At 31.5% G+C, this 23,705-nt stretch overlaps 1 protein-coding gene across 4 annotated transcripts; it reads right to left on the minus strand.

The window, feature by feature from the left end:
• Window positions 1-405: 405 nt before the first annotated feature.
• Window positions 406-23,344, minus strand: Bet1 (blocked early in transport 1). 4 transcript variants are annotated; one of them, XM_075355253.1, is made up of 2 exons: window positions 23,213-23,344; window positions 406-1,010 (listed from the first exon to the last, which is right to left on the minus strand). In XM_075355253.1, exon 2 carries the CDS (start codon window positions 1,003-1,005, stop codon window positions 667-669), a length of 339 nt encoding a protein of 112 aa, XP_075211368.1. In that variant the 5' UTR covers window positions 1,006-1,010; window positions 23,213-23,344; the 3' UTR covers window positions 406-666. The 4 variants fall into 4 exon arrangements, with proteins under 4 accessions (XP_075211368.1, XP_075211359.1, XP_075211376.1 ...); XM_075355244.1 differs by having other exon boundaries at window positions 23,110-23,321; XM_075355261.1 differs by lacking the exon at window positions 23,213-23,344 and adding an exon at window positions 6,240-6,385.
• Window positions 23,345-23,705: the final 361 nt, after the last annotated feature.

The raw sequence follows: 23,705 nt of genomic DNA on the forward strand, positions 1-23,705 counted from the left end.
CAAAAACATTTAGGAATAAGTTAATGTTGAAAGGTTATTAAATTAATTCTACTGTAGTAAAATAAATTAAATAGTATACTAATAGAATAATTACTCTATCAGTTCATTATCATCTATGGGAGGATATCTTTAAAAAAAAAATATTCCTAATATTTTTATGGAAAATGGCACCAGGAACAACAGTGATCACCAGGAAAACAGATTGACTCCTGAAAGCAGAGTACCTCAGTGGATTTGCTGAAAGCATTCCCCATAAACCCCATAAAAAATGCCTAAAATTTTTATTAAATCTAAAGTATTATGAAATAAAACAACTTTTAAGTTCAATAATCTATACTTCTTTACAATATAAAATGGAAGGTCATGTATGAATTATGCTAAACTAAATAATAATTAAAGTCAATAAAAATATACAACAGATTTTATTGTACTATACACACACATAGCACATGTATATTTAATAAAATGAATGCTATCAATGAATTATAGTAAATAAATTTACCAAAGTAAATAATTTTTTTTTTTCTTTTATTTACTGACAAACTATGGAATAATTAGTAGTTAAAATAATATTTACAATAAACAATATTTTTATGCTAAAATATAGATATGATAAATTTTTAATTAATAAAAATACATAGTTGTTTTTTAAATATAGAACACAGTTCATCTGAATTTAATAACAATATATAGTACAAAAAAAACAAACATTGAAAATAAAAATAAATATAACATATAATAATTATGTCCACCTTTAGCTAATCGAAGCACTCTGTTCATAGTATTTCCTAAAAATCCTCCAGTTCTTTCAAAATCTTCATCTATGTCTCGAAGTAATTTATCTTGATATCTAACTTCTTGACCAATGTCAATAGACAATGATTTTAAAACATGAATCTTGTCTTTTAATTGTGATGCCATCTGTTCATTTTCTTGTTCCAAAACATCACCATCATACTGCTGAGGCACAGGCTCATAATACTGACTGGTGTGGGAACGTCGCATTTTGTCTAAAACAATAAGTATAGATATATTTGAATCGATTTCTTTCTTTTTAAAATATTACATATTCCAGTTGAATTTTTTCAAAAATTATATAAAACACTGAGGAAAAATAGAATAGCAAAAGAGATCTCATTACTTTTACAACTGTTAAATCAACATTTAAACATAAAAACAAAGGGAGAAATTGCAACCTTGGAAATCAATAGATTTGCACAGGAATTTACTACAGCGGTATAGATTGGAAAAAAAAAAGAAAAGAAAGGTTAAATAATAAAGGTAATAGTTAAATATTAAAAGTATTCATCAATTGTAAAATTAAAAAAAAAAAAATAAATAATAAAAAAGAATAATTATGTATGTATTATAGCAGTTATAATGGTAAATACAATATTGTCTATCTATTATGTTCAAGTTTGTGTAATCATAAATTTTAAGAAAATAGGTAAACTAATCTTAATATCAGGCTATTACATTTTGCAAAGTTCTAATATTGTAAAAACAGTCATCTAAATTTTGAAAAGGATCTATTTAATAGGATTAAAGAAATTAATACTTCTACGAAAGCACACTCACTAGCGAATATAAAGTAATCGCTGTAAAAATGTGTGCCATACCATTTGTCAGCTATAATTTTGGGACAGCAGTATGGACTGTCTCCATCTACAAGGGTATAGGAAGAGGGGTATCTTGAGGTTGAAGCAAACCAACAGCTGAACATAAAGAAATACTTTTATTGAAAAGAGCACAACCAGCATGTTGAATCAAGAAGTAGTGACCTGTGACCGAGGGTTTAATAAGAGATAGGGTTGTCTTTACTTGAATAATGCTGATTTCAATCCACTCAATGAGATTAGATAGCTCGTAAGGGAAAGAACTTTACAGGAAATTTATTCAGAATTAGATTGAATGCCTCATTTTTGCTGTTCAAGATCATGTTACAGAAACATTAAATTATGGGGAACAAATAACTGTGGTACTCCACAAAGCTATGGTGTAGTCCCATGTCTTTGTGAGAACACCAAAATCCGTAGTTCACATTATCAGTGGATGCATTATTTTAGCCCTCTAAAAAACTGGCTGCCATGTGTACAAGATCATGCATCATAGAATTGATTTAAATATCATTCTTCTTGATGTGTCTAGTAATTATTATTGCTACGCCCTAATTAAATTATTATTGCTTCTATCCTTGGCAAAGGCCAAGGATAGAAGCTGATTGCTACAACATCTATTACAACTGTACAGTACTTACAGACAAGTCAGACTAGTAAGGACTTACTAGTCTGACATGGTGGTCAAATTAAACATTTCCTTTGGTTGACTTTTAAAACAATATGAAATCTGGCAGAAAATTATGTAATAAATTTTCTGCCAGATATGATAATATGATAAAACTAAGGATTACCAAAATATAAAAGACTGAAAGATTGACATAGCTGCCATTTTGAAATTTGCAAATGTGTTTACAATGTAATTTTTTATTTGTAGACAACACTGGTATAAATGAGTGTATCAAATGTTATTGTGATTCCTCAATCCAATCTTGACATATACACTTTTCATTTTTAAATACAAAGTGGTGGATCAAAAACTACAGGGAAATCAGTATTTTTTTTCACGGGAAATCCTTTGTTCATTTGACATGTATAATCCGAAACTGTACAGCCAGCCCACCATTTTAGATACATCATGCATGTAAATGTGTGTATATATACATATATATAACATAAACATGTAATGACAGGTATGAACAAAACAACTAAACATTAGGATATAGGCCTTAGTCCTTGCTTGTAAGAGTTGGATGGAGGTGAATTTTATAAGATTGTTTGTTAATGTAAGACTTTTGGTTAAAAAGGGTTAAAACTAGCGGTTTCTTTGTTAATAGATCTGAATACTAATTTTCTTTTTATATACCTGGAGTAAATTCCAAAAGATTATGTATTTTAAACTTTCTTATGTGTAATCTGTATTTATTACTTACTATGGACATTATTCACTATATGACATGTTATTTACATGTAATAATTTTGATTGTTATCTTTGTTGATTATGTTATGTATTTTTGTCTGTTTTTATGTCATGCTTATTGTGTTTTGATTATGCTTTGTTTGATGTCATGAAATTATCATTTACCACTATTACTTGGGTGCAATTACTGTATTAATATTTGTGTTCATTAACTGTTTAATTATTGTCACTTATTATTATTATTACTACTACTATTATCATTAATGTATTCATCACCATTGTTATTATTATTAATTTGTTTGTTTGTAATTTGAACATTTTTAATCAATAAACTATAATTATATAAACATTATAAACTGTCAACGACCTCTCAACATCCTGACTGAGCCGTGGGGAACCAACACTGCACAACCACGGCGATACTGATGTCAGAAGTGAAATATTGAGAGTGTTATGAAGTTTCAACAGTAATTTATGATTTGTTGGTACTGATGGCTTATTGTTTGATTCATTTACTCTTCAATGTTTATTTTGGTATTTTTAAATTGTCAAGAGGTGTAGTAGTTAGCTTTGCACACGTTAATAAGATTTTTCTACTAATTTTATTTTTGTGATAGTAATTTATTATTAGTAAAATAATAGCTAATAAGGAAAACAGTATGGTTTTGTTAATTCAGATGAGTGAAAGAGGTGGTACACTAAGGGAAGAGATGAATAAAAATAATTAAATTGCTAGTAAGCTAAACGAAAATCTGAGTAACATAAACAAAAAGTTAGATGAATATATGTCTCGTTTTGAGAAGTTAAGTTTTAGATTTAGAAAAATATAGAAAATGTCAAGTCTGATGTAAATGTGTTTAAGGTAGACTCTGATAAGTTAGAGAATAGGGTAGAAAATATTGAACTATTAGTTAATAATAAATTAGACCAATGAAATCAACATTGTAGAGAATAGCCAAAAGGATAATGCACGGTCTGATGTAAATGTGTTTAAGGTTGACTCTAAGTTACAGAATAAAGTAGAAAATGTTGAACTGCTAGTTAATAATAAATTAGAGAAAATATAGGCAACACTGTAGAGAATAGCCATATATGGATGTCGCACAGGCAATGGAGGTAGCTCGTAGTGCCCGGGAATCTTGTGTTAACAGTTCACAGGATCAAGGTCCAGGCACATTGGTGGGACATCCTATGGCAATGACGCAGGCAGTACATCTTGGGCAGACTACAGGCGGCAGCATTTCAGTCTGGTTGGGCGACACCGGAGAAGACTGCGTTCCCGAAAACCGCACTTCAGGGTCAAGTGGCGGAAGTTCGTCAGGGTGTGCCATCCATGGCCGGCTATGACGAAGTCATGGTGTCGCTTCGGGCAGCACAGCTTGGTGGCTAGCTACAGGTGCCAGCCAAGAGAATGAGCCCAGAAGTCTAACATTCGCCTCCATTATCGGACAGCCAGATTAACATCGAGGAGGAGGCAGCACACACTTCCACCAACGGGGCGCCGAGGTGAAGAAGAATCTTCTTCTGGGGACGGATAGTCAATGACGTCAATACTCAGGCTCTGCGACTGGAGGCAGCCGGTGCGCTGTCTCTACCTACCACTCGCCTTCGGCGAATGTTGTCGACTGCGACGGAGAATCGGCGGACAGCATCAAGAAATCCGTGACAACGCCAGTTACAGAGTCGACTACGGCAAAAGACCGAAAATTACTGGCGGCAGCATCAAACGGCAAGGGTCGACCAGTCTACTAGAACTGCGGCAGAGCAAGCCACCGAAAAGTAGACTGCAAGAAAAAGTCTGTTTCCATTCAACTTTGGATCTACTGAAAAAAACTGTAGCAGGAGGAAGCAATCGAGAAGGTGTAAGCTTACAGTCTGGGCAGCTCCTAGACGTTCAGAAGGGAAGGCGCTGAAAAGGTAGAAACCAACAGCTCGCTGCGTAGAACACGGTAAAGAAGGTGCAAGATGCGACCTCCGGTCAGACAGTGTGATCCGGTCGGGAAGACAAGGGGAAGATCTCCGAATTCCAGACCACCTGGGAGGGACCTTACACCACATTGGACCGAGTCGACGACGGTCTACAAGAATCGGCTCAGTCTAAGAAAGAAGAAATTGATGGTTCATCTAGATCGCCTGGCGCCTTATCAGGGATCTGTACGGGACGAACAGGCTTCAGAAGGGGGCAGTGTAATAAGACTGGTATAGCGGGCCTAAATAACGGATTTCTGCCAATTATGAAAGTAATAGAAAATGTATTTAATTGGGAGGATCCAGAAAGGAACAAAAAGGGCAACCCTTTGTCAAGAATAGGTCCGTTTTACAATTGTCTTTTGTTATACTGCCCATTAACACACAATGCATACCTGTTGTACGGTGAGAAGAGATCAAACTTGGAATTTATGGGAACAAAGCCTCGGTCGACTCCTCTCACGCTTCGACTTGGGTCCGATCCTACAGGTAAAGGGGCTAACAGTATAAATAGCCCAGTAAGATCAACTAAAAGTGCAGTTCAGCGGAAATCCGTGAACCAGTCTGCGAGGCGTACGACGACAGTCCAGCGTGGAGAGTCCAGGTGTGAGTCTGCGAATAAGGTACCAGTTCGATATGAATAAGGTAACGTTACGAGTAATTCAGTAACCAAGAAAGTATTATCGGTGAGTTACATTAAAACTAAGTGTATATCCGAAATAAATAATGCAATAGACTTCATTCATGAAGTGTTAAGATAGACAATAAAAGGGATTTGCAGGTGAATTTTATAAAATTGTTTGTTAATGTAAGACTAGTGGTTTCTTTGTTAATGGGGCTGAATATTAGTTTATATTAATATTAGTTTACTGTTTATATATCTGGAGTAAATTCCAAAGGATTATGTATTTTAAACTCTGTTATGGGTAATCTGTATTTATTATATACTACGGACATTATTATCACTATTTGATATGTTGTTATTTACATGTAATAATTTTGATTATCTTTGTTGATTGCATTATGCATTTTTGTCTGTTTTTATGTCATGCTTATTGTTTTGTTTGATGTCATGTAATTATCGTTTACACTATTATCTTGACTATTATTTGGTTGTAATTACTGTATTAATATTTGTGTTCATTAACTGTTTTATTGTCACTTATTATTATTACTACTATTATCATTATTGTATTTATCACCATTGTTATTATTATTATTAATTCGTTTGTTTGTAATTTGAACATTTTAATCAATAAACTATAATTATATAAACATTATAAATTGTCAACAACCTCTCAATATCCCGATCGAGCCGTACGGAAGACGCACACCGCGCACCACACGCGACAATATATTCAATTAAGTTTATCAATTTTTTAATTTCTCTTATTTTTATTTTACAGGTGTCAACTAACATGGTCATCATCCAATAAAGTGCTAACAGGCATCTAAAAGAAAACTGCAGTAGAATAAATCTGAACCAAATGATGTGTATTTTTACTGCCATGACCTTAGTATTATTATTTAGAAAAAAATAAAAACTAAGCATATTGATAAATGAGGTGCCTGTAAAAATCATTAACCCCACTAACATGTTTTATAAGAACCAAACAACACAACTGAAAATATTTCTTTTGATATTTTTGCTTAACTTTTTCACCTACATAAACTCTATGATGTTAGCGCCAGGGAAAAATAAATTTCATGAAGTTTATTCTCCTTGCATTCAAGTATTTATTTTTTGTTGTCATTTATTTTACATTCATCTAACAAAAACATCATCCATTATTAAAATCAATAATTAATTTTATAAAGATATTTTACATAAAAATTAAATTGATTTTCCCAAGTAATTAATAAATCTGAATAAGTATTTACGATTACTACAACTTGCAGATACATAATTATTTTAAAACAAAAAAGTGAATGATATTAATCCAATTATGAGAGTGAATCAAATATAAACAGTAATTTTTTTAATATAAATTTATTGATTCATTTCTTCATCATTTCTCTACATAGTCTCCTGCACGATCTACATACTTTTGCTAATGATTTGGAAGCTTGAATATTCATTGTTCATAAAAAGTTTGAAGATGAGTCATCAACTAATTGTGCACTTGCTCCTCAACGTCTTCATTGTTTTTTAATTGTTCCCCTCTAAGAGATTCTTTCAAGAGCCCAAGCAAAAAATAGTCAGAGGAACAAATCTGCACTATTGGGAGGGTGGTCAAGGTTTTCCATTGCATTGTTTCAAATTTATCCCATGTCAAAATCATGGTGTGTGGCCTGGCGTTGTCACGAAGGATGACATCTCTGATGGGCATAGCCTATCTTTTGTTGATTGTAACAGCTGGCAATAGTAAGCTGCATTCACTGTTTGTAGATTGTGAAGAATATCATCCTTCACTACTCCTTACTTGCCATTTTTGACTCCAGAGTGTAATGATGGACCTATGTCTCATCACATATGATGATGCGCCTCAAAAAATCATCCCCTTCTGGGTGAAATCGATTCAGAAGTCTCTCACATATCTTCAACCTGACCAGTTTTTGATTTTCAGTCAACAAACTCAAAACCCATCAAGCACTACTTTTTCTAATGCCAAGATGATCAGTGATAATGGATTTAGCAATCCCACAGTTGATACCCACTTCTGAAGCAATTTCTTCAACAGTGAACTAGCAATCACAGTCGATAAGCTCTCAAACGGCACAGATGTTGTCAGCTGTGAGATTTGACATTGGGCATTGATCATGACTTTTGTTTTCTACACTCTGTTCTGGGGCTGTGTAGCGTCCCAAACTACTTAAAATGAGTTAAAATTTCCACAGGTTTATTGCCTTTATTAGTTAAAAACTTTAAGATTATACGTTGTGTAACAGATGATGGAACCTCTTCCTCACTCACCACTGTACTGTCAACAGAACACCGCAGAGAAACTGACCAAGCTGGTTACCCCTCTCTAACACACTGAACATTAAACCCCCCACTCCAGCATCCAGTTTGTAACGGCTTGCTGTGTAGAATAGCAAAATTACTGTTTAAATTTTATTGACCCTCATTATAAGTTGAAAGTGTACCACAAAAATAATTATATGTATAAGAAATATTAAGCAAGTCATCATACTTTAGAAATTAGAAATAAATTATGTATGCATTACTATAGTCAGAATATAACTGAATAAAAACTGTATAAAACTTAACTCAATAATCAGTACAAATTAGAAAGACTTTTCTTACTAAAAACCTAAAGGACCTGGATGTCTTAGATATAATAGTTGGATCAAAGATGAACAACTACTCATGGCTGCAATCTGGTTCATCACTTCATAAATATATGGTAATATTCCATTTTATATGAAGAATGAACAAGAGTGGTAAACTTATATTGTTTCAATAACAACAAAATATAGTAGTCAAATTCCTTTGGTATTTGATTTGATGTTACTAACATCAAATTGGTATTTGTTAAACATCATTTTGGTATTTGTTGTTGAAGCATATTTGAAGTTGAAGCAGATTACATTAATATTAAAAATTGGTGTAAGGAGTACATGGAAAAATATTTAGTATTGGATACATACATAACTATATATTAAAGGTAAATATGATATAGTTCATATAACAATGGTAAAGGTTGGGAGAGAGGATTTTTCTTCTTTTTTCTCAATATATTCACAGAAGAAAAATTTAATACATGTAAATATGACATAATTATTTTTATAAAACCATGGGAAGAGTGAGAAAGTGTAACACACTGGAAGAAAAAATGTAAGAAGTTGAATGCCTACACCATCAGAATGGTATCACTATTTATGTTAGTAATGAATATGTACATTTGTGTTCAAAAAATATATAAATTTAATTTTTCAATTAAAATTTATACAATCGGTGGCTATAGAACTATCTCTCTTGAAGCAGTCCTTGTTACTGCAGGTGTTAAGCCAATTGATATTCTTACTATAAAGCAAAAATTGTAATATAATGCCAAAGAGACAGACCAAACCACCTCTGGGTACACATGAGAAATTGAGGACCACGGTTTCCATTCATGGAGGGTTAGATGGAATGAATCGTCTGATTGATCGTTACACACATGGTGTTTTCCCTGTGAAAATTTAAGACTTTCTATCTAGCAAGTCTTAAAATTGGATTAAACCCATCTAGGGTATTTTATTAATTAGCATATTATTCAAGTTTCTTTCCAGACATGGAGCTTTTACAGATAAGTTGGCTATGTTGGCTCAGGTTTATGACTGGAACGTAGAGTTGATAACATGCACCATTTCATTTGTTTGCCCGAAGTACGAAGTTGAACATATTAGAATAGTTGGGAAAATTAGTTCTTTCTTAAATTTGCAAGTTACTTGTAAAACCCAAAGAGAATGAAAGACAGATGCTGCTTCCTTAGGTTTTTGGCCATGCAGAGGGTCAGATGCTATAATCTAGCTATTAGGTGCTCTAATACCCAGATGACTAGGGACACATTAGGGTGTTTACTTTGCGAAAATAGGCGTTTTGGCATTGAGCTTGGGTTAGTTTAGCTGCTTGTTTCATTCTTCTGTGATGGAGTTGTATGTGGAAAGGTGAAGCCACTGACCACACTTCCAGAAGCAGACTAGATCGGAAGTGTGATATATTATAGAATCTGTGATGGAGTTGTGTGTGGAAGGATGAATGCACTGACCTCATTTTCAAGAGCAAATCAAATCTGGGGTAAAACATATTAGGAATTCTGTATGTATGAAAGAGTGAAGGCATCGAATTCACTTCTGAGAACGGATCAGAGGTAGAATGTGTTAGGAACTCTGTGATGGAGCTGCTATGTGGCAGAGTGAAGACATTAAACTTGCTCCTGAAAGCAGACCAGATTGCAGTAAGTTAGTATTTGCATCTTTGTAAAAATTTCATGGTCTTTGATGAATTTAGAAATGTATCTGGTCAAAATTATTGTTGTTGCGATCAACAATAAAATTATTTGAGAGGTATGAGGATAAAATCTTAGTAGTTTATAGCAGACTCAATGAATTTATATATTTAATAGTGCAGTCTAATTTGAAATTTATTTGATAAATAATTATTCTGTGTTCTTCAGTATTAGGGTGAGGCACGGGAATCGCACTTCATATTTACATTGCAAAGTTTTTTAACTTACCTCACAATAAAAGTATTTTAGGGCTGTCTGTAAAATGTTTTATTTTTTAAATTAGGATTTCATATAAGTTTTTCTTTAAAAAAAAAAGCCTAACGTGACTAGTAAGATGACAAAAGAAGAAAAGGTGGTAACAAAAAAAAAAAAAAATGAGAGGGAGCATGAATATGTTAAATAAAAATGATCCAATGGTATAGCAACTAAAGAAAGAAGAAAGACTGAAATTTTCTGAAAAAAAAATAAAGGTATATTGCTAGGCCTACAAATTGATGTGATAAAAGTAAGATCAAAATAAAGGCAAAGATAGTGAACTAACAAAATTAGAAAAGCAAATAAAAGACTTAGATTTTGCAAGATGTCAGTCCACCCACTACTTACTAGAAATCTCTTCATCATTGCAGAGAAAAAAAAAGGGATCTAAACAAAATGGTAGAACAGTATAAAAAAGACTAAATGGTAAAATAAAGTAAAAGAGATCCTAATAATCTAACTCCAAAATATTAAGCAGACTACTATTTTAAGAAACCTGAAATGTTTTCTACATTAAAAAAAACAAAAAACCTGTATTTGTGTAAGTTTTTTTAATCAGCTGAGGTAAAGTTACACTCAACTGAAGTCTGACAAAGAAGAACATGCTTAACACAAGATTTTATCTGAGAAAACTTTGAAGAAATATAAGCTTTAAAATGTGAGTAAACAATTTTTCGTGGGTAATATGTTTGCAGCAAACAAAAAACAGTCAAGTATCCTTTTCTACTTTATAAGTGCAAAGACAGAAACGATTTTATTAATGAGATCAAATTAAATGAACAGAAATATAGATAATATAGTAAAATCTCTCTCTTTCTCTCTCTCTCTCTCTCTCTATATATATATATATATATATATATATATATATATATATATATATAGATTTTTGCAAATTAGAAGTATTATATTATAAGAAATATCTAAGATTTTCATGAAATTGTTATGATTGTACGTATGACCGTATTCTATTATATGTTTGGCAAAATTGGAGTTTTTTGGTTTATTATTTTTAATGGTATTTATGTGTTCTTCTGCACGAGTGGAAAGTTTGCAGTTGGTCTTGCCCACCTATATCATGTCACAATCCTCACAAACAAGACTGTATACTCCCTGTTTATCAAATTTTGAATCATTATCTTATAATTTTTTATCAAAATTATTATTAATAAATTGTTATTAGTAGAATATGCAGGTGTTAAGCAATTTTTTTAAATATATTTTTTGAATTAAATGTGTATATCTATTTTGCATTGTTATTTAAATTAATTTATTATATAATTTGTTTATAGTGCCAACATTATAACAGTTAGCAACAACAATGTTTTTAATTATTTCTATTTCTTTATTTAAAGAAATTTTATCACGTTTGAGGTATTTTACGGCTCTATATAACAATGAATTAAAAATGACCAATGTAATTAATTATTGTGTTATTTAATGTGTCTTTACAATATATTTCTAATTTTACTATGTATTTTTATATCTAAAAAGTTCAAATAATTATCATTTTCTATTTACATGGTAAATTTTATGTATCTATCAATTTTATTAAATTTATTTAATATTATATTTGATTTGTTTTGAACATTTTCATTATATATAACTATAGTGTCATTAACATAATGTTTATACAGTAGTATATTATGGTGAGTCAGAATTTTATTGATACAAGTATCTTATAAAAACTGCAAATATATCTCATATATTTCTGCCAAAATTGCTGACAATGGTTCACCCATAGCCAAGCCAAATGGTTGATTGTAATATTGATTGTTGAAAGTAAAGTAACTGCATTCAGAACATATTTCAATCATATTAATTCATTTGTATAATGTTTATTTATTTCATTATGCTTGTTCAAATGTTTTTTAATGAAAGTTAAAGTTTTATTTAAGTCTATATTAGAATACATATTACAGATACCTTTTTTTCCCTTTTTTTTTTTGGAACGGAGGTGGAAATGCATTTACGCACGAAGTGTCGGACTCCTGCTGGTGGTCTAATCCAACTGCCATCAACAGACTACTGACTAAAACCACCCCCCTTTGGAGTAACCCTACACATCCTGGAATCACCCTGAGGCATTACTTCGAGATGTGTAGGCCCCATTATGAACTGACTCGTACCAACAACATGTCTCGAATGCTCAGTCGTAAAAGTGAAATCACAAAACTAGTAACGCGTTGATGTATTGCGACTTCAATAGCACTCTGTGACTCAAAATATTTCTATTACCGTCAACCTTATTGGTAATTATGGATAAAACTTTGCCTCCTCCTCGGTTTTCTTTGTCATGACTGCCCAGATAAATTTGGCCACAACAGCCCCAGGATGTCTCACTTCTTAGCATTGTCTCTCTGATACTGTCCGGGGAGATGGGACCCACTTCTTGGACTTCCTGCATTCTCAGAAGCTCCCATCTAGGGCACACAAAAAATGTGTGCTCGGCAGGATTGACTGCTGCCGAGCAATACATTCACTCACGGGTCTCTCCTCCCTCTCTCAAACAGATAGGAGTTAAAACACCCAGGCCCGCTAAAGAACTGGGTAAGATAGAAGTACAACTCCCCCAACCCTCTATACACCCAGTTTTGGACGGTAAGCAGCAGTCTTCTTGTCCATCGCCCTTTTTGGGAACCCTCCCATCTACTCTGCCAGCAAGCCAACAGATCTCGCCTAATCTCGTTTCTGTTCTTGCCCTCCTTCCTCTCCTTGGCTAGCAGGTTGAGAGGAAGAAGCCCGGCAAGGACCATAGCTGCCTCAAACGAAACGGTACGGTAGGCTGAGACCACACATATCGCATTCTTCTTTGTATCCACTCCAGGATATCCTGGCCTCTGGCAATGCACAGCCCCGTTTCCCACACCACAACGCCGTACAGCATTATAGAATCTACCACCAATGCCAGCAGACATCGTATCTTCAACTGACGTGGCCCTCCGACATTTGCCATAATGCGGTACAATACTGAAGCTGTTCTTTCAGCCTTGCTGAAATTCTCCTCAAATAGTCACTGACTCTCCTCCTCTCCAAGGCTTTTGTTATGAGGCCTCACGACAACGTGTTGAACGCGTTTCTGATATCAAATAATATAAGACCCGCGATCTTCCTAGTTCTACAGGTGCCACTCAATGCCTCCTTGATGATACCATATTACAGATACATAAAGGTATAGATTTTGTGTTATTGTTTATGTTAATATTACGTAAAATATCTAAGATATTATAACCATTTTTTAAATTGTTATTAAAATTTAACTGAATGCTTTAATATATTAGATAACAATTTGCTTAAACAATATGTTAGTGAATTTGTAAAATCTATTAATGGTCTTACCAGTGTGTTATATTTATGTATTTTTGATAAATCCCTTCATATATGGCGTGTATATATTATAATTTTTTGTTTTATCATCAGGGATAACATACTTAGACTTACTGATTAAAGTTTTAATTTTATTTCTTTATGTATTTGTGGGAGTTTTATTTTAGTAAAATTATTATCAGCTATAAATTGTTTAAGTTTTACCTACATAATTTTCTATATACATGATGACAGGTATACCTGTTTTATTAGCTTTTACTATATGTGCTTAATTATTAATTAATTTAGTTTTTGTTTGTTTCTTTAGAATTTATATTGTCTTTTATGAATTTATTCTTTATTTTGAACTAATTAAATTAGATATATTGTTTCTAATATTAACCCTTATTTCTTTGTCATGAATCTTACAAATGTTATCTTCAGTATCAATTATTATTTATTTCGTTATGTATTTTATTTTATCTGGTTTAATGTTATATTTATATGCATAAGTTATATTATGCTCCACTTAAATAAAATCAATCTGTCAAATTGACAACACTATCTCCAAATTTATGATAAGAATTTAAACTATTTATTTTATTAAAATTATATTATTGCTTTTCTATGTATATCTTTTAATCTATTTATTTCAATTTTCATTATATTATATTTCTGTTTCATTATGATTGTAATCTTATGACCTATAATCTTTTTACCTCATTTAACATGAAATTTCCTAATTGCTTTGTCAATCTTTAGTAATTCTACTTCCCAAATAACAAAATTCTTCTATGTCCGTAATGTTTTCTCTTCCTATTTTTATATTCAGTGGTCCATCTACATTATTCTACTACATTTCATTTTGTTCTTGTTTATTTTCATGCAGTGGTCATACGACTTCATCCACGCCATTCACTGTTTCTTCTAAATCGTTTTTTCTCCCAACAAGAATTACTATATCATTGGCAAATTATATTATATATAATTATATATATATATATATAATTATATATATATATATATATATAATTATATATATATTATATTATACATCTTTATATTTTCACCTTGCACTGTTACTCCAAATCTAAATTGTTCTTTAACATCATTAACTGCAAGTTGTATGTAAAGATTAAAAAGTAATGGAAATAGGGAACATCCTTGTTGGACTTCCTTTTTTATTAGTGCTTCTTTCTTATGTTCTTCGATTATTCCTATTGCAGTTTTGTTTCTGTAAATTTTAGAAATTGTTCTTCTATCTCTATACTTGACCCCTAATTTTTTAAAATGCTGAACATTTTATTCCAGTCTACATTATCAAATGCTTTTTCTAAGTCTATAAATGTCAAGTAGGTTGGTTTGTTTTTCTTTAATCTTTCTTCCACTATTAAACTGAGTGCTAATTACTTCCCTTGTCCCTATACTTTTCCTAAAACCAAATTGGTCTTCTCCTAGCACTATTTCCACTCTCCTCTCAATTCTTCTGTACAGAATTCTAGTTAAGATTTTTTATGCATGAGTAGTTAGGGTAATTGTTCTGTGTTCTTCATATTTATGTACACATGCTTTCTTTGATATCGTGATAATAACAACACTCTTTTTGAAGTCTGATGGAAGTTCCCCTTTTTTGTAAATATTACACACCAGTTTGTATAATCTATCTTTTGCTTCCTCACCTGCACTGCACAGTAATTCTGCAGGTATCTCGAATATCCCAGGAGCCTTTCTGCCATTCAAATCTTTTAATGTTCTCTTAAATTCAGATCTCAGTATTGTATCTCCCTTTTCCTTCTCTTCGACCTCCCCTTGTTCCTCTATAACACCAGTTTCTAATTCATTTCCTCCATATAACTCTTCAATATATTCTACCCACCTATCCCTTTTTCTTTCATATTATAAATCGGTTTACTAGCTTTGTTTAACACATCACTAGATTTTAACTTATGTACCACAAAATTCTCCTTAACTTTCCTGTATGTCTTTTTTACCCATGATCATTTCTCTTTCCACTTCTGAACACTTTTCTTTAATCCATTCTTCTTTCGCTAATTTTCACTTCCTGTTTATAGTATTTCTTAATTTTCGATAGTTACTATTACCTTCTTCATCACTAGCATTCTTATACTTTCAACGTTCATCCATCAGCTCCAATATATCCTTTGACATCCAAGGTTTTCTTTGTTCCACCTAATTCTGCTTCTGCTGATTAAGAGTTTCCTTTTTAACATTTAAAAAGAAAGACCTCTTGCAATGTCCTCAAAAATCTTGATCTCCTATTCCTCAAGATTCTCTAAATTCCACAGATTCATCTGACACCTTTTCTTCAGGTTTTTAAACTCCAATTTACATTTTATTATCACTAAATTATGGTTGCTATCAATGTCTGCTCCAGGAAAAGCTTTGCAGTCAACGAGTTGATTTCTAAATCTTTGTTGAACCATGAAACAATCTATCTGATACCTTGCACTATTGCCTGGCTTTTTCCATGTGTATATTCTTCTATTATGATTTTTAAACTGGGAGTGGCAATTACTAAATTGTACTTTGTGCAAAACTCAATAAGTCGGTCCCCTATTTTATTCCTTTTGCCCAGCCTGTATTTACCCACAATATTTCCTTCCTTGCCTTTTCCAATGCTTGCATTCAATCTCCAACTCTTATTAAATTTTCATCTCCTTTTATGCGTTTAATTTGCTTTGTCAATTTCTTCATATACACACTCTACCTCATCATCGTGGTGGGTACAAACATTAACCATCATTGTTGGCTTTGGTTTTGATTTTATCATAATTACAATAATTCTATCGCTATGCATTTTGAAATACTCTAATCTTTTCTCTGTCTTCTTGTTCATTACAAAACCTACTCCAACCTGCCCTTTATTTGAAGCTGAGTTAATTATTCTAAAATTACCTGACCAAAAGTAGTTTTCCTCTTCCCACCCAACCTTGGTAATTCCTACTACATCTACGTATAACCTATCCATTTCCTTTTTTAAATTTTCTAACCTAGTAACCCGGTTTAGACTTCTACGAATCAGAGCGTGGAATGTTAGATGTTATGTTTTTTTAATTTTCTGGTGACTAATTCCTTAGTAGTCCTTACCAGGAGATCCGAACATGGGAGTAATTTACCTTTGGAATATTTTACCAAGGTAGGTGGCTCCAATTTTTATTACATGAAATGCAGAGAGCTGCATTTTCTTGAAAAAAAAAAACACGCTCTCAATAGATACCTCTCCGATATGGTTGCACGTTCAGTCCGGCTACTTTGCATCAATGAGCACTCATGCCCCCTCACCATTGGCAAGATCTCATGATTCATAGAGGAAGAAAATAAAATTAAATAACACAATAATTAATTAAAATTCATTTTATCCTTGGTCCCAAAAGATGGCAGTTTTTAATTCATTGTTATGTAGAGCCATAAAATAATATCTCAAACATGATAAAATTTCCTTAAATATAAAAATAGAAATTAATTAAAATAACAATACAAAATTATTACCTGATAAAACGGATAAAATATACATAAAAATTGGATATACACTTTTAGTCAAAAACTTGAAACAAATTTAAAAAAAAATGACTTAACACCTGCATATTCTACTAATAACAAATTAATTAAATATATTAATAATAAGTTTAATAAAAATCATGTGATAATGATTCCAAATTTGATAAACAGGGAGTATACAGTCTTATTTGTGAGGAATGTGAGATGATATACGTCGGCATAATCAATTGAAAATTTTCCACATGTGCAAAAGAGCACATAATAGCATTAAAAATAATAAACCAGAAAACTCCAATTTTGCCAAACATATAATAAAAAACGATCATACATACAATCATGAAAATCTTAGATATTAATTATAAATATTATAATACTTCTAATTTGCAAAAATATATACGAGGTCTGTTCAAAAAATACGTAAACTAATGTCATAAAACAAAATGTACTTTATTTAGAAGTTACTTGTCTGGGTCCTCTTCAAAGTACTCTCTTCCTCGACGCACACACTTATCCCAACAGTGTTTCCATTTTGGAAACAGTCCTGGAACGCTTCTTTTGTGATGTTCTACAGTTCCTTTGTCTCAATCTTGGTAATCGTCTCAAATCCTCTTCCTTTCAAAGGTCCTTTGAGTTTGGAAAACAAGAAGTCACAAGGAGCGAGGTCAGGTGAGTACGGCAGGTGGGGAAGAACAGTGATAGAGTGTATGGCCAAAAACTCACAAGTTCTGAGGGCTTAATTGGCGGGAGCATTGCTGTGATGAAAAAACCAGTCACCAATTTTTCACATTTCTGGCCTTTTTCACCAGATAGCATTCCGCAGATGTTTGAGAACTTCAATGAACTTCTCTGATGGTCAGACATCGATTTGCCTGAACCAGGGTGTTGATTTTGTCTACATGCGAGTTGTCAGTTGATGAGGAAGGACGTCCAGGATGCTCATCGTCTTCAATTGACCACCATCATTAAAACGTCCATGCCACTTAAAACACGTCACACGCTTTCTTAGCAATGTTGCCGTAAGCAGTCTTCAGCATATCAAAAATTTCACTCTTAGATTTTCCGAGTAACACAAAATTTCACAGCAACTCTTTGCCTGTTCAAGTCACTCATTCTAAAATCCGCCAAATGAAAAAAATACACTTCACAAGCAACTGCGTAGCTAAGCAACCAATAATGACATTTGCAATCAAAACACTGTGTAGTAATCAGTTGATCTGTATGAACATGGCGATGCCAAGTGGATTTGACTGAAATAACTGAACCGTTCCAAACACTACATATTTTTTGAACAGACCTCGTATATATTCTGTAATAATAAAGATTTAATTAATGAAGAAAAATTGTTTAAAAACCATATATTATTATAAAACATACTAATTATAAATATTAAGAAGTAATAATTTAATCTAATAATTATCTCTTTGATAACATGGTTTCGTTTGATTTCATTTTAATCCACCATAGTACACGTATATTCCTTCAGTATACTGGTAGGACTGGACAGTCATAACCGTTTTACATTTTAACTGTAATCTTTTAAATTTCTGACTTTAAAGTAATACTTTTATCTCCTGATGCTGTCTTTCAAGTAAGCCGAAAAATCTTGAGTTCATATCATTGTGCTGGTATGGTGGAATTCATTAATTGTTATATTATTTATTTAACATATCAGCAGTACCATGTTCAATAAATAAATCCTTTGTATATTTTATATTTGACTTTGGCCTGCTAGGAGTTGTTAAATTATGTTTAAAAGTTTATGAAGAACATGGAGAAACATTTCAATGCAATCACCAGTCAACTTTTATAGCATTCCACAATTAGTTTATCTTTTACACTCTGGAAAATTGTGTCTATAAAAAAATAAGCAATAAGACAATTATACTGATCATAGCGATTATTTAATTGTAGTATTTATGTAACAGAAAAATAAACTTTTTCTTTGGGTGTTATAATCGTTACCTATTAGACTTAACAGGAAGGTTGATCTTTTAACGAATGAAATATGGCAAGAAAATCAGAAAATTTCTAGAACTGAGACAGTGATATTTGAAAACTGGAATTAATTAATTACACAATGCTGCAAAGATGTCTTATTGTGACAAAGAATAAAAATGGTAAAGGTTGTGCTATATTCTGAAGAAACCCCTTCAGAATATAATCCAATAAAATATTTGATTTTTTTATCATTTGTTTCAACTATTAAATGTTAAACATTTGGTCAACTATTGGTGTTATATAAAACATATGCCACAATTACTTGCTACTACCCCACAGACACAAAACAAGTGACAAAAAATTCAACAAAATCAAAAATATATCCACAGAATATGTAACATGGGGCATCCATTTGCTCATTTTTCCCAGGACAAGCCTTTATTTTTTACAAAATGTCCCAGTATCCTGAAAGATTTTTTCAGGACAATCAAACGTCCCAGTTTTTTGCAATAATGATTTGATTTCTACCATTCATAGTGAACAGTATAAAGTGCTACATAGTGCAAAACAAAAAACAACACAAACTGTATTTTATTGCCATACATTGGTAGTAGCGTACATTGTAACCCTGGTGCATTATTTCAATTATCACTAGACAGTTTAGCCTCTGTTTCCAGTCTCAAACTTTCCATTCTTCAAACTGATGAATGTGGCAAGAATATGTAGTGTTGTGAAGCTGACTTGAGAATATTTAGAAATCTTTTTTTATTTGTGGAATTGTTAATTATAAACATGCTGAAAGAAAATGTAGTTTTAACAGCAAATAGAAATTTTTTTTATTCCAGTTAGTGGAAAAACTGTACAATGTATATGTGAAAATCAAAATCTGATAACAGACATGATAGATGGTCTGATATAATTGGTCACGTAAAAAAAAAAAAAAAAAAAAAAAAAAACATTGCATGGCTGTTCAAACATATGAAGTGTTAACAAAACCTTTAGTGATATTTATCTATGAAAGCAGCAATTGGAATCAACAAGCAGTTGGTGGCGCATAAGAAGCCACTTTTGCATACCATAGTGTAATACATAATTATAATTTTTAAGGTCAAAGGGCTGTGCAAATACTATTATAAAAAACTGTTCCAATCCTATATTCACATGTGGTCATACAAAATATAATCCAATAATTTCTAATGCTATTGTGCTATATGCAGCACAGAAGATTTTTGATGACCTGAAAAGTGCAAGACTCATTTCAGTGATGACAGATTCATCCAATCATTTGGATTTGAAGTTAGTCCCATTTCCATTTAAGTTTTTCATCCTTAGAAGGGATTATGGTGGAAATAAACCACTGGAATTTGTGAATTTACATATAGAAATGCCAGATTTTTTAGTAAACTATATAATGGAGTTTTAAAGAAATAAAAAAGTTTTTCTTCTAATGAAATAAAAATACTGAGGAAAGGTGATTGGAATTCCTGCAGATAACACCAATACACATTTTGTTGGTAAAGAAAGCAAAGGCTAAACAATATTTTATGTAAATTGCAACAAAACTTGCAGTTGACTGATAAGACGGCTGTCCTGCACATATGGTATACAACTGTTTAGTGGAAGTCTTTGAAGAAATAAACTTTAATAAACAAATTGCAATGTAGAAAATCAGAAAAGTTTCTGACCTCCTCAGATAACACCCTATCAGGGTGTTATCTGAGGAGGATCAACAGAATTGGAAGAATATCCAGGAATATTGTGGTTTCATTAAACCATTGTACCAAATTTTTTTATGGATGAAGATGAGCTGTTTGAGGAATTGCAAAGTGTATAAATCTAATTGCACTAACTAATTAAATAATACAATGGGGAGACCAGATATAGATTCATCTATAGATACAAAGAATATGTACAGGGACTATGCTAAACCAAATCCATGTTTAGGAAATCAATGCTTAGAAAATGACATGCAAATAAAAACATTAACAAGCAGAATTTACACACAGACATTAAAAATCTAGACTTTTCTACACATACATTCACACTTTAATAATAACAAATTTGGAAACACAACATTTGACAAAAGCAAAATATTAACCCTTTTATCAGTGAGTTTTCTGTGATAATTGTGCCAAGCGTTTTTTTGTTTTTTTTAAAAAAAATCAAAAATGATTTTTTATTAACTGGTTGTATGAAAAAATAATTTTTTTAAATAACCCCTTTAATTAACCAAATTTTTTACATAATTTAACACAAAAGTATGTACATCATATGATGTGAAAGAAGTAATAGAAGATGTAAACAGTCAATATATAAAAAAAATATATGCCCATGTACACTAGTAACATACTAAAACAATAGAAATATATCAAAATGTAAAAACAACATAAATTAGTTACACGGTCAAAAAAGCTTTTGTGTATGATAATCTTGGAAGCATGGGTGAACATAAAGTGCAGTATTGCATTCTTCACACATGTACTACAGTACGAACATCATATGATGAGCACAAACAAAGACGTGAAAAACTGCTGAACAAAATGGTAGGAAAAAATTCCAAAATACTACTACAGATAGCAGCACAATCCAGAGTACCAAACATCATATGACGTTTTCACTTAACACTACACCAATGCAAAAACTCAATTGATGCGCGTACTGAATGTGTCACTATTTCTAAGGCACATCATATGATGTGTATACTGATCAAAGGGTTAAACAACTGTCTAAACAACTTATATATTCTGTTTACAAACAAAAATTTTGATTCAGTGATTAGTTTCCCATGAGAAATGTATCAAAATTAGTCTATCCTTCCCAAATAAGATGCAATATAAAAGATTATTTGAACATAGAGAAACTAAGTTATACAATCTGTTTTATGAACTGGTCACAAAAAAATAAGTATTAAGCCACAAAAAGAATCTGTTAGAAGTAAAATTTTTAATTAATGAATCAAACAGAATATTTTTAAATAATTTATTACTTAAATTTTTGATGCAATAAGTTCGTCTGAATCCATTAATTTGTAACAATATTTTGTCATAAGGATATAAAATATCAATTGTAACCATTATTACATAATATTAAATGATTATTTGGTATTATTAAATTACAGGATATTAATTAAAATAACTACATAGGAAGACTGTTTAGTTTTTTCTTTTACATAGATTTTACACTTCAGTTATAAAACACAATTTTTAATTATTGTTTTTTTTAAAAACAGTAGATAATATATATATATACCAAATGTTAAGCAATTGTAGTACTTATTCAGACTTAGAGTCAACCTGAGAGTCTTGTACATTCTCAGTTCGACCATTCCTGAGATGTGTGGTTAATTGAAACCCAACCATCAATGAACACCGGTATCCAGTATTCAAATCCATGTAAAAACAACTGGATTCACTAGGACTTGAATGCTGTAACTCTCGACTTCCAAATCAGCTGATTTGGGAAGACGCGTTAACCACTAGACCAACCCAGTGGGTTTAGAGTCAACCACTTGTATCATCCAAATTTTCTTTTAGTTTTTTTTTTTTACTGTATAACTTTTTTCCTGACAATCTCCAACGCAGGTTTTCCTAAGAAGATACTTCAATCTTTCCTTTAAATCATACATCTAGTTTGGATTATTTGGTGTAGTAAATATATTTTGCATGGTTTGGTTGAAAATAAATAATTACTATATATATAACCTAACCAATAAAACAGCTACCTGTACCACTAAAATGGTTTCATCATGCTGTTGAACATATGCAAACAATTGTTTTAGAGTAATTTCACTATCCCACAGAGTCAAAGTGACGTGTTTCGATTCTTTATAATCAGAATGTTTTACTGCAAGCTATTATGTTTATCTACAGGCTATTTAAGAAATCAAAATTCGTTATGCACCATACATTCTTTTACAAAAACAAGATAAGCTACACTATAAGTTTAAGGGGTTTATACTCCCATCCGTGAATAAATTCCCTTTTTAATTCAATTAAATTTATCAAAATTAATATTCCTATCAACAATATTTGAGTAACATATATTAATTTGAAAGTACGCGACAACATTGACAATGTATCTAGCTCACCATAAACTTCATTTAAACAATTAAACTCAACATTAAAAATGATCATATCAATTAAAAAGTAATCTTTCTATATCTTTGAAAGGTGTTAAAATTCTACGATAAATAGGAAAAATAAATACACATCCTAACCTCTATTCATACTGAAATTTCCCCAAAAAAGACGATTAACAATGACTGACAATAATCAGAAGCGAAATTATTGGCAGAAAACAGCGTGATTTCAGAGACATACCTTATGATTAAATTATAACTTAAAACAATTCGTTAACCATTACTTAAAAGACCCAGGAAGATTACGTTTTACTAAACGTACACGTCATTTCACTACTGATATTCTCAAACGTCACAGCTACTTACCACAGCTTACTTGATAAATTGCAATAAAATAGAATACAAATAACTTATTATGTAGCAAATTAGTATTCAACTTAAATTTTTGAGAAATAAAAGCTATACAAATTTTGTAAATCTAAGTAAAAGCTTTAATCTTACTGATTTTCTCTACTTCTTCATACCTTGTGACAAATAAATGTCTAAAATCATTCACAAAAATAAATACATATATAAATAACATAGTTTTCTAAATATACTTAAAATTATTCATTAAGAAATAGGATATTACTTGGCGGATACAATTGTAATATATTATTTTAGAATATATTTTTGTTTAACCGTATTTCATTTAAAAAAAAAAAATTGTTTATTTAGACACTGCTTTCCTAATT

Source organism: Lycorma delicatula, chromosome 1, assembly GCF_047948215.1.
Source record: "Lycorma delicatula isolate Av1 chromosome 1, ASM4794821v1, whole genome shotgun sequence".
Lineage (NCBI taxonomy): Eukaryota > Metazoa > Arthropoda > Insecta > Hemiptera > Fulgoridae > Lycorma > Lycorma delicatula.